Raw genomic sequence first — 12,417 nt, forward strand, 5'->3', positions numbered from 1 at the left:
GCGGCTTCACAGATGCTGGTCTGGCTCTGTAACATGGCAGGAACTAGGGATGGGCGGGCAGGCTGAGACAATACATCCTCGCCCCTCAGAGATTGTGGGGCAGGTGTGTGTATGCGAGTGGGAACCTGCATGCAGGTGGCTGCGTCACGTGTGAGCATGCCTGTGTGTCTGTTTCTGAGCGTGTGTCTGTTTCTGAGCGTGTGTTTGTGTCTTCTGTGTGAGTGCACGCTGAATGCTTGCGCCGTGTGTTAGTATTTGCCCCCCAGTGCAGACACCTATCTGGCTGGCCCCGCTCCTCACATCACAGTGCCTACCATGGTACCCGCTGGTGCTCTCCTGTCTAGTCTGATGGTAATTGGGGGATGCATTATAGCCGGTCCTGGCAATGGAGAGAAAGAGTGTGTTTACCATGCTGGGCTCACTCCCTGTCCCAGTAGTTAGATACTTCAGCCCACTGTGGCAGGAGGGGGGCAGCTGCTGCCACACAGTATCGCTGTCTCCAGGGGGAATTCATACGTGAAGACCCACCCTGGTCCCAGCCACCCTGGTCCCAGCCACCCTGGTCCCAGCCACCCTGGTCCCAGCCACCCTGGTCCCAGCCACCCTGGTCCCAGCCACCCTGGTCCCAGCCACCCTGGTCCCAGCCACCCTGGTCCCAGCCAGGCCACATGCCTTTTGTTTTCACACAACCACCTCATCTGTTTTAATGCATTATACACAGTACCACACGCACACCTCTGTGTCTCTGTCTCTCTCGCTCAGAAGGACTGACTCTTATACTGTTAATGTATATCAGGCTTATTGCATATGTGGATGCTTTTTATCTCTAATCAGTCTATTCTGTTGTAATGCACAGACAGAGGTTCCGCCTCCGGTATGACTCATTGTTATACGATCGTAGCCTTATTATCCCTCCCTAGGCCTACGGCTAATAACACTGTTATTATGAACATTGAGCCACATTGACTGCTAAGGATGACCGTAGAATCCAAATCTGCCTGGTGTAACTGCTGTGTTGCTGTTTGGTTGATGGAGAGGTCTGCCTCTGTCAGCCTGTGTGTCTTCCTGTTAGTGTGGTCGGATTGGAGAAGGCCGTTCCCTTTATGCCATAGTCAGGACTGCGAGGCAGGGAAGGAGGGCTCCATAACACACAGATGTGGAGGTATGAAGATGTCTGTTCTGTTTAGGACTGACCCCATTTAGTTGACTGTTTGGTCGATAGGCTGTTAGTCGACTGAGACTTCTTTAGTCGAGCAGTAGAAGGGGGGGGGGGGGGGGGGGGGGGGGGGGGAAACGAACAAAAAAATATATTGTGTACAAGACACCGGTCTGATTCACACTGAGTGGACTGTTCCATTGTGGAGGTTGTGGGGATGGCATAGTCCATCAGTCTAAGACGTGCTCAATTGTATATGGTTATATTACATAAGAACAATGGTGCAACACTAATAAAAAATGTATAACAAATGTGCTTCCTCCCGCGTTGGATAGCGGTCGCTGTCCACGGTTCTGAACTTATCAGTGCTCTGTTGAATTGGCGCCGTTTCCTAGACCATGTTGATATTTGCATAATAGCAAAGTTAACCATAATATGGTACTGAAAACAATGCTGTGAAGGCAGCGGCAGAATGAGATGAGAAAACAGCCCTTGTCCTATTGTCTAAGAAAAGTCAGGAGAGAGGAAACCCCAACTTAATTAGGTCTATAATCAATAGTCTAACTGTTAAATGACTTTATAAATCATCAATACATCTACAGAAATAAGACAGATCCTGCTTTTGTTTCCAGTTTGAGTGTTTGTTTTAATAGCCTACTGATTCCGTGAGCGACAAGCCATGGATGGGCCTTCATAAAATTCCATTACGGGCCGACATGGCAGGCTAAACCCTTGTAAGCTTTTGGATATCTTTTTTTGGTCCAGATGTAGTTTTTTGGTGTTTTTACAAACGGTCAGCTTACCACATAGATGGGCATTTATAAAATAAAATTTCAGGCAACACTGTAGGCTACACCTCAGTAATCACGTCGTTTTTTTTGTTTTTTTTCGGTGCAGTTCCGGACCGGCCTTGATTTCCACATCCACAGACATTGGTTTTTGGTCTAGTCCGGACCAAATCTGAACCAATCATTGTTTTATGTTAAAATGTTTTGGTCTATGAATTACTTATTTTAGGATGTGCTGCGGATCGCTAAAATATCATAATGATTATGATCACACTTCCTCAATTCAAAAATAATGGGAACACTATAGGAAATATGGTTTCGAAACTTGAGAACCAAGCTGGAATTATCAGTGGCCCCATCACCTGGACCCGTTTTAATTCTGTATCTTCACGCCTAGAATAAAAACCTCCAGGCTTCTGTCATAACTGTCAATTTATTGGATTTTTTTTTTTTTACAGTGGGTAGTTTGGAAAATACGAATCCCGTCTGAATCATCCTCTGGTATAACTGACATCTGGAGTAATAATTACATAACCAACGTTCTCTAGTACTAGTCCCAAGTGACTAGGTCTTTGGTCACGTGCTTGCAATGCATCAATGTGTCACGTAAAGGGAGCAAGGGTTTAACGAATAGGGAATGTTTTTACAAAACAAACAAATTAGGGTATTTTGGTAGCAGAACTTTTTTTTGTCTGGGACAGCCCTATTTCTGTTAGCTCAGCTTTACAGCCACAGCTGAAATAACAATGTCTGAATAATGGAGGTTAGCTGGGCTTTTTTTGTCCCGAAGATCATCACACCTTTCTGATAGCGTGCACCTGTGCATGGGCTGGGCTTGTCACATGCAATGGGCTGCTAGGGGATCCTCCATTCTATTCCTCTGCTTTAATGTTTCCAGATGGTGTGTTTCCTGTTAGGAGTATGACAGCAACAGACATAAATTATCATGATCGGATTCCCAGCACCATTTAGCCTAATATGGTGACTTCTGGTTTGATATGAGTCAGTGAAAAATGCAAAACAGACCCTTCATAGGTCATTATTTGTTTTCCTCCTTTGTGGTGGAAACTGGAAAGGCATTGTTTCAGACTAGTAACCTGAGAACCTAGCTCTTCTCTCAGTTCCAAGCCATGTCTAGCCTGTATTTACAGAGTAAACTGAAACCTTGCAGTACACATTTTTACCCTGCGAGCAGATGCTGTTGCCACATTCCCTTTCATTGTTGAAAGATTAGGCTAGATCTTCCCTTTTTAAAGTAAAGCACGTATTTCACATTTGGCTATCCACGAAACGACAAACTCTTATTGTAGCCCTGTGTATGAAATATTAGTCATCACAGCAGCGTTTTCCCCTAGATTCTTCCTGAAGTAGGCACAGGGCTGCAAGCACCAAAATTTTCCATTGAAACCAATAGCAACCAAATATTTTCATGCGGGTAGCAACACAGCTAGATGTAGGGAGTGGAACCCGTCCTGTCTAAATATAAGTTAGGACCAACACCATGCATCATATCAATCACTAACCACCCCCCCCCCCCTTCCTTCCAGACCACATCCCAGAGGACCTGAGGGATCCGTTCTACACAGACCAGTATGACCAGGAGCATATCAAGCCTCCCGTCCTCCAGCTGCTGCTGTCCTGTGAGCTGTACTGCCGGGTGTGTGCCCTCATCCTGAAGACAGACCAGGCCGCCTCGTTGCAGTCACACATGTCAGTCATCCAGGCCCTCAGCCGTAAAGGGATCTACGTCATGGAGAGTGATGACGCCCCTGTCAGAGATGCTGACCTCTCCTGTGTGCCCATCAAAATGGTGAGTGGGAAAGACTGTGTGTGACTGTGTGTGTAGGGGGTGATGAAAAGCTATGCAGAGTGAAGGAAATTCAGCTGCATCTCAATTGTCTCAAGTGGCTCTCCTTGTCTCCTTAATCTACAGTGAAAACACTGGAGAGACCAAAGCAATAGGGCTGATGCCTACGAGCCAGGCGGCTAGGTCTCTCGCATGAGGACAGATGACGGAAAGGAAACAGATGAGATGCACCCAATGTCCTCTTCATGGACTAGGAAGTAGGGAGGGACATTATTTGTGGTGGTGGAACTAGTTTGATAAGCACGTGGTGTTTTATGGGAGTCATTGCAGAGGCTGCTCATGATTTGTGGACGAGAGCTGTCTTGAAAATGAGTTAGTCCCAGTGCAAAACAGACATAAATCAAGTCTGAAAAGCTGTGTTGCCCTTTAGCTGGCCATGGATGAGAGAGAGTCAAGAAGCTCAGCCTTCTGGTTGGCTATTCTGTGTGTAGGCCTACATAGAGAGCGAGAGCTGTCTCTGCCTGCAGCAGCAGCTCTGTTCCTGCTCTAGTCTTATTACTTTAACTAGTGAAAGTAGTCAGTGTGATAGATGTCATTGTTCTGTTCTCTCTATCACACTACACTGAAAACTAGAATATCTACCTGTCGTCTATTGGACCTTGTCAAACAGCCTTTAAACCCTAGGTAACTTAAATGTTCTAGTCTTTGTTGAAACCATGGCTACTCATCATAGTGTTCCAAATCAATTTACATTTGGGTGGTTTTTCCCGACCTATTAAATTTGGTTCCAGACCGTTGAGCTATTTCCTTATCGTTGGCTACCTTGGAGATTCAAATTTGACTCTGATTCATGTCCATATAAAGGCATAGAACTGGTCCAGAGAGCGTGTCGTCTGTAGGCTTTACAACACGGCTTTTGGCACAGTCTGGTTTCTGTGGATCATGTGAAAACTGATTCAGTTACTACTTTGACCAACATTTTCTACCAGCGGGATAGGGAAGGGTGCACAGAGATAGAGAACAGTCTGAAGTTAGACCTAAAATGTGCTGAATGACCCAGTGGGGTTCCTCCTCCACTACTTTTTTCCACTCTCCTGTAGTGTACCCTTGTCCCTAACAGTGACATTTTCCATGTTGTCTGGTCAATATGCAAAGTCTAGTGCAGCAGTTGCTTAATGATTGATTCACCATCTCTCATGTAACCTAGTTCTCATCCAACCAACCAGCCTAGTTTTTAGGACTATTGACTTTAAATGTGTCTGGCATTTGTGATTGGTCTCACAGCCTATATGAATTCCTGAGCCGTTTTGACCCGTGTCACCCTGGTGATATAGCTGTGTCAGGGCAGTAAACACAGGGTTGGACTACTGAGCCAGACTCTCAGGGTAGTTTGCACTGCTTGGTCACATGCTAGTGGCACAGCGATCGAAGGCACTGCATCTCAGTGCTAGAGGTGTCACTACAGACCCTGGTTTGATCCCAGGCTGTATCACAACCGGCCGTGATCGGGAGTACCACAGAGCGGTGCACAATTGGCCCTGTGTCGTCCGGGTTAGGGGAGGGTTTGGCCAGGGTAGGCCGTCATTGTAAATAAGAATTTGTTCCCAACTGACTTGCCTAGTTAAATAAAGGTTAAATAAAAAAATGTAATCAAGAAATAAAATAGTACAGCAACATCTCCACTCAGGGAATGAACACCACTCCCTCCCTATATGTCACATTCAGTTGTATATATTGCACAAGCGTTTCCTTTCATAAGAGATCCAATAACCTCCCACAATTTCACTGTTAGCACTTACAGTAGCATAACTGCATGGTGCTTGTTGGCTTGAATACATTATACACTGCCAATGCCATGGAGACTCACGTTGTCGCCAAGGTGGCTTGCTTCTGTCGAGTGACCAGCCAAGAGCGAGTCAGTGACTAGCCTACATCTAGCCCAGTGACAGACAGACGGGCTGGTTTATAATCCGGGCAAGGCTCTATGGAAGAAGCCAGACATACACATACTTAGTCTAAAATCCTGACTAGAGAGAAGTGGTTGTCTTTGACAGACTAGACTAGGTCTGTGTGAGGGTTGAGAACCCCCCCCCCCCCCCCGGGTTGCTGAGTCTGCAAGGAGGTGTTTCCATGGCAATGCCTGTGTTCTTCCCCCCCCCCCATGTGCAGCCCCTTGGCTCACTCCCGTCGTGTGTGTGTGTGTGTGTGAGAGATGCCTTCGCCTCCTGTTTGACTCGTACTGCTTAGAGGGCACAGATGGGGAGGGATCAGCTGGGAGTAAGAAAACAGCAGTCTACCATCTCCTGAGTCGACTCACACAGGTTGGAAGAAATGCATTTCTAGACTAGGGGAACACTAGAGGGATGGACAGGGGGAGACTAGGGGGACAGAGACTATAGAGACCGGATTAGTGCTGAGTGATTAGTAATTTGTCGGTGTGGTTTCAATTGGATTATTTAAAAAATTGTTTGTTCTCTATTTTGGTTTCTTTTTTTACATTAAATCCATTATTAAAAAATGACATTAAAATGATTTTAGAGCTTTTTAATGGAAATACAATGCCAAAAATAGTGAAAATTCAAATGGCCAAAACACAGAAAATATTCCATTGCATCTGTCAGGTCCACATTGGGTAGACATCAATAGAAGAAAAATAGGAAATCACTATGAAATAATACAGTATTTCAGTTGTGTATATTACTTAGTTCTTATTTGATTACTTTCTTATTTTTAATTCCTTAAGTCACCATCTCATCTCTGCTCAGGCAGTAGCAACCAAACAGCCAGACAAAGTTCTCTCTTCTTCCCATTCTATATGGGCTTTGCCGCCATGCTTAGGTCTCTTTTTTATGTAGTGGTCTCTCTTGTCGTGATATCCCCCGTCCCCGCAGGAGGCTTTTTGCCACTTGGTAGGCCGTCATTGTAAATACGAATTTGTTCTTAATTTACTTAGTTAAAGATGCACTATGCAGAAATTGCTCCGCCATTTACTGGTTGCAAAAATTAGTTTGGCAGATTTGTTTGTGAAAAAACTAGCAGTTATTGTGGAGAGAATTATTGTACCATCTAAACTGCTCTGAAATATATTTTCCATAACCAAAAATATTGTATATTTAGCTGTTTTGAAGCTGGTGTACAAATCTGAAAGTAAAAGACGCAAAAATGAAATATCAGAACGGGAAGCATAGAAATAGCACACAGAACAGATCAAGCTCTTAGACTTGTGTTCAAAGGGGATGAAATATCTAGAACTCACATTTCTTTGAATTTGGTCAGGTTAGCTCATAGAGTTACATATTGTAGCTTTTAAATAAAAATAATCATCCTATTTCGCTAGGCTGACCTGCCTAAGCATGCAACAGAGCTGTCAGACAATCATTTTATTAGTTCTTCGAAGTAGATAAGGCATACTTCCACAAACTCTGTCTGTCCCTCTTGTTGTTTTTGTGTACAGTCGTGGCCAAAAGTTTTGAGAATGACATTAATTTCCACAGTTTGCTACTTCAGTGTCTAGATATTTTTGTCAGATGTTACTATGGAATACTGAAGTATAATTACAAGCATGTCATAAGTGTCAAAGGCTTTTATTGACAATTACATGAAGTTGATGCAAAGAGTCAATATTTGCAGTGTTGACCCTTCTTTTTAAGACCTCTGCAATCCGCCCTGGCATGCTGTCAATTAACTTCTAGGCCACATCCTGACTGATGGCAGCCCATTCTTCAATAATCAATGTTTGGAGTTTGTCAGAATTTGTGGGGTTTTGTTTGTCCACCTGCTTCTTGAGGATTGACCACAAGTTCTCAATGGGATTAAGGTCTGGAGAGTTTCCTGGCCATGGATCCAAAATATCAATGTTTTGTTCCCCGAGCCACTTGGTTATCACTTTTGCGTTATGGCAAGGTGCTCCATCATGCTGGAAAAGGCGTTGTTCGTCACCAAACTGTTCCTGGATGGTTGGGAGAAGTTGCTCTCGGAGGATGTGTTGGTACCATTCTTTATTCATGGCTGTGTTCTTAGGCAAAATTGTGAGTGAGCCCACTCCCTTGGCTGAGAAGCAACCCCACACATGAATGATCTCAGGATGCTTTACTGTTGGCATGACACAGGACTGATGGTAGCGCTCACCATGTCTTCTCCAGACAAGCTTTTTTCCGGATGCACCAAACAGTCGGAAAGGGGATTCATCAGAGAAAATGACTTTACCCCAGTCCTCAGCAGTCCAATCCCTGTACCTTTTGCAGAATATCAGTCTGTCCCTGATGTTTTTCCTGGAGAGAAGTGGCTTCTTCTCTGCCCTTCTTGACATCAGGCCCTCCTCCAAAAGTCTTCGCCTCACTGTGCGTGCAGATGCACTCACACCTGCCTGCTGCCATTCCTGAGCAAGCTCTGTACTGGTGGTGCCCCGATCCCGCAGCTGAATCAACTTTAGGAGATGGTCCTGGCGCTTGCTGGACTTTCTTGGGCACCCTGAAGCCTTTTTCACAACAATTGAACCACTCTCCTTGAAGTTCTTGATGATCTGATAAATGGTTGATTTAGGTGCAATCTTACTGGCAGCAATATCCTTGCCTGTGAAGCCCATTTTTGTGCAAAGCAATGATGATGGCACGTGTTTCCTTGCAGGTAACCATGGTTGACAGAGGAAGAACAATGATTCCAAGCACCACCCTCCTTTTGAAGCTTCCAGTCTGTTATTCGAACTCAATCAGCATGACAGAGTGATCTCCAGCCTTGTCCTCGTCAACACTCACACCTGTGTTAACGAGAGAATCACTGACATGATGTCAGCTGGTCCTTTTGTGGCAGGGCTGAAATGCAGTGGAAATGTTTATTTGGGAGTGATTCAGTTCATTTGCATGGCAAAGAGGCACTTTGCAATTCATCTGATCACTCTTCATAACATTCTGGAGTATATGCAAATTGCCATCATACAAACTGAGGCAGCAGACTGACACAAATATACGTTTTCATTCTCAAAACTTTTGGCCGCGACTGTACATTTCGCTTTCATGCAGTCTGTTTGAATCTAACCTAACATGGCAGGCATAAAAGTGTATCCATCTCTGTCCGAGATGGGGGAAAGGCGCTAAGCATTATGGTCTTTATAGTTAATTACCATGTTTCTGCGCTGAACTATGCTGAATATTTTCTTAATGAAAACTACAACTCCCTTCAGCCCAGCGTCCCACTTTCGTGAATGATGTGATTTCTCTCTAGTGAAACGGCGTGTGCTGTGCTCAGAAAAATCTGAATCAATTTGGTCAATTAGTTGTTTAATAACTGAAAAAAAATGTTAATCGTATTTTAATTGCTCAGCACTTGACTTGAGACGGCTTGGTAATATAACAGTAGTCCACCCATACTCTCCTGGGTTTGTCTCTGACAGGTTTGGGGAAGACGAAGGGTGTGTGTGTTTCTGGCATATTCATTGTGTCGTAACTCAAGCACATCAGTCAGGCTGTTTTCTTCATCTTTTTAAGTCCCTCTTCTTTGACTTAAGAGACACAGCGTCCTGTTTTTGAAATAGTCTACATCTAGCTAGTTGCTAGGTGGAAAGGTGCGTGTTTAAAAAAAAAAAATAATAATAATAAAAAAAAAAATCTCAGGCAGTGGTGTGTGTGTGTTGCTTATGCCTCATTAGTAGGGATCTGAGGCTGAGTGTTAAGTAATGCTTGTGTAACATCGTTGGGGCCTATCACTGAGGGCTCTGAATAGCTGTTCTCCTTTCCTATTGTGAGCTAATCAGGATCTGTCCTCCATTTCCCTCAGTAGGATTAGTGCTGGAAGCTGTCTGTGTGTGTGTTCTTGTTCTCAGCAGTGTGTTTCGGGTCAGGCATGCTCTAACTGGCTAGGCTAAGGTGTACTGTGTTAACTGCACACCTAGATTCATAGGTCACATTTCAGGGAATTATACTCCTGCCTAAGACTATGGATATACTGACGAGATACTTGTCTCCCCGCCCTAACAGTGGGAGTAATTGTCCACAAAGCGGCATGGCAGGCTGTCTAGCCTCCCGCCTATCCTTTCTTTGGATTGCGGAATCTCTTTATTTGATTACTTTTTTTTAATGTTCTATAAGGATTGTTGATGTCAACCGCCTGTATTCGGCCTTAATACCTCACACAGGGGGACAGAGGTGAACTACTACACAGATAATGATGCATGATGCAACAGTCTTTTTTCCAAACCGTGGTTGAGATCATTATCTGTGTGTTAGGTCACCTCTGTCCCCCTGTGTGAGGTATTAAGGCTGATTGATTAGACAGATGGAGACTGAAGTGATCTCTAATGTCATGGTGAGGGGGGGTTCCTCCCTGAGTCTTTCTATTGGATAAGGATCATCTGTAGTACATCAGTGAGGTCAGACGGTCAGGAGACGAGGATACAAAGCCGACATGGCAGTTTATTTCTAGCTGCGTCCTTGTTTTATACCCTGAGGATTGTCCAGTCATCCCTTAATTATACTGTTCTGTGGGCATCATGTCCTCATGTTCCCTATTTTATTTTTTTATTTTAAATTCTGTCTCTACCCACCCATCCACAATGCCCACATGCCCATGATCGATGCCCTGATGTTCAACTGTAAATGGTGTTTGTCTTGTGACCTGTTCTTTCCCATCTCTCCTCTCACAGTGTCCTGTGCCCATAGTCGATGCCCTGATTTTTGGCATAACGTGATTGTTGTTCTGGCTCGGCCTGCCACCACACAGTAACGACATAGCCATGCTTGAGCAATACCCTGGTGTTTTCTATACTGAACTAGACCTACTGTATGCCCCCACGATGACCTACCTTTACAGCGTTTGTTTTTCTGACCTAATCTGTGCCCTCTCATCCTTCCTCCAGAGTGCCCACATGCCCATGATCGATGCCCTAATGATGGCCTACACTGTGGAGATGATCAGCATAGAGAAGGTGGTGGCCTGCGTCAAACGCTTCTCCACCTTTAGCGCCTCCAAGGAGCTGCCCTTTGACCTGGAGGACGCCATGGTCTTCTGGATCAACAAGGTATGGTGGGAACACAAACTCTTTCTTGGGGACTCCGTAACATACAGTTGTCTGTCAGCAGCCTACATCAATCATGAGCCTGAGACATTCAGAAAATAGAGCTCTAAAGAACTGAGTGAATGTTGCTTTTGTTCCAGGTGAACCTGAAGATGAGGGAGATCACAGAGAGAGAGCTGAAGGTCAAGCAGCAACCGCTGGAGTCTCCCAGTCACCAGAAGGTAAGGCTGGAGCCCCACAGATCTCATGGCACTCCCATAGAGAGAGAACAAGGAAACTGAAGCGCTAGAGCCAAAATGGCCCCCATGGAGATATTTTGATGCATCCTTACGGGTGATTGCTTCTCTCGATGCATCAAGTCTCTGGGCTGCAGTCCATGCCTCCAGGACACATTGCAAGAATAATTGAAGTTTAAAAGCCTATTTATTTGTATTTATTCAGATTAGTCTCATGGAGATGACATCCTTTTCAACAGAGACGTGGTCCAAGTCTACAGAGCTCTTTATTTCCTGCCAGTTGGGGTTGAATCCTGATTGAACTTTTTCTCCTAACCCTTAACCCGGAAGCAGATCCAATCCTGTCTGTGACCTCTGACCTATTGACCCTTTTGCTCCTATTCTTCCTGTCTGCCCCCCCACCCCCCTTCCCTGCTACTTGGATAGTCTCCCTCCAAATGGTATTGGAAACTAGTACCTGTAAGTTGGCTGCTAGTAATCCCCCCTCCCTCTTGCACGCATAGTTCTGTGTCGATGTGCACACCACACCATCGTGGCTCATCCAAGCCCATTCTGTGCTGCTTGTAGCCAGTGAGTCAGCCAGCCAGTGGGAGAAGGCTGGTATCTTTGTTAAGAATGTCACAATGTTGTTGTCCAGTGGTTTTGGTAATTTGCTGAAATACATTTTGGACCTTTCATTTCAAGCCCCTGCAGACTATGTGCAATCATGATAGATGGTGTGTTTGTCTGAGAGAGTGACAGTGTGTGAAGAGATGTCTGGGTGAGAGCGAGAGAGCCGTGAATACATCTCTCAGCCCCTGCTTTCCTTGTGCTGAGATGTTGGCGCCATTGCCACCTGTGCCCGCAAACTCTGTCATGCCCACCCCTCCTATGCTGTCTGTCTGCTATGCCCATGTGGTCTCTCCCTGGCCTCTCATGGTGTCTTTCTACTTGCCCAAGGTCTCATTCTTACTCTCTGCTGTCTGTGTGTGTCTCAGTTTGATTTCATGCACGCCTTGGCCCAATGCATGCTGGAGCCAGAGGAGCTGGAGCCCTCCATAGTGGTACAGTTCCAGTAGTCCTTATCCTCTGTAGACCTCTCCCTTCTGTAGGGTGGATGGGAAACCTTTAGTCCTGGTTGTCTAGTTGTTCTCCAGTTACCCTTACAGAATTAGCATAATGGTGTCAGAATAGTGTTTGAGATACAGTTGAAGTCGGAAGTTTACATACACCTGAGCCAAATACATTTAAACTCAGTTTTTCACAATTCCTGACATTTAATCCTAGTAAAAAGTCCCTGTCTTAGGTTAGTTAGGATCACCACTTTATTTCTTTCAGCTTTTATTTCTTTCATCACATTCCCAGTGGGTCAGAAGTTTATATAAACTCAATTAGTATTTGGTAGCATTGCCTTTAAATTGTTTAACTTGGGTCAAACGTTT

General features: G+C 44.9%; 1 protein-coding gene across 1 annotated transcript in view; it reads left to right on the forward strand.

Annotated features, from left to right (window-relative positions):
* The window catches only part of LOC120063418 (calmodulin-regulated spectrin-associated protein 1-B-like), a 30,102-nt gene that overhangs the window by 4,247 nt on the left and 13,438 nt on the right, over positions 1–12,417 (forward strand). Inside the window, exons 3-5 of the mRNA XM_039013786.1 lie at positions 3,492–3,754; positions 10,602–10,763; positions 10,901–10,981. Of these exons, the coding sequence (XP_038869714.1) occupies positions 3,492–3,754; positions 10,602–10,763; positions 10,901–10,981 (506 nt within the window). The remainder of the gene's footprint in view (positions 1–3,491; positions 3,755–10,601; positions 10,764–10,900; positions 10,982–12,417) is intronic.

This window comes from Salvelinus namaycush, chromosome 18 (assembly GCF_016432855.1).
Source record: "Salvelinus namaycush isolate Seneca chromosome 18, SaNama_1.0, whole genome shotgun sequence".
NCBI lineage: Eukaryota > Metazoa > Chordata > Actinopteri > Salmoniformes > Salmonidae > Salvelinus > Salvelinus namaycush.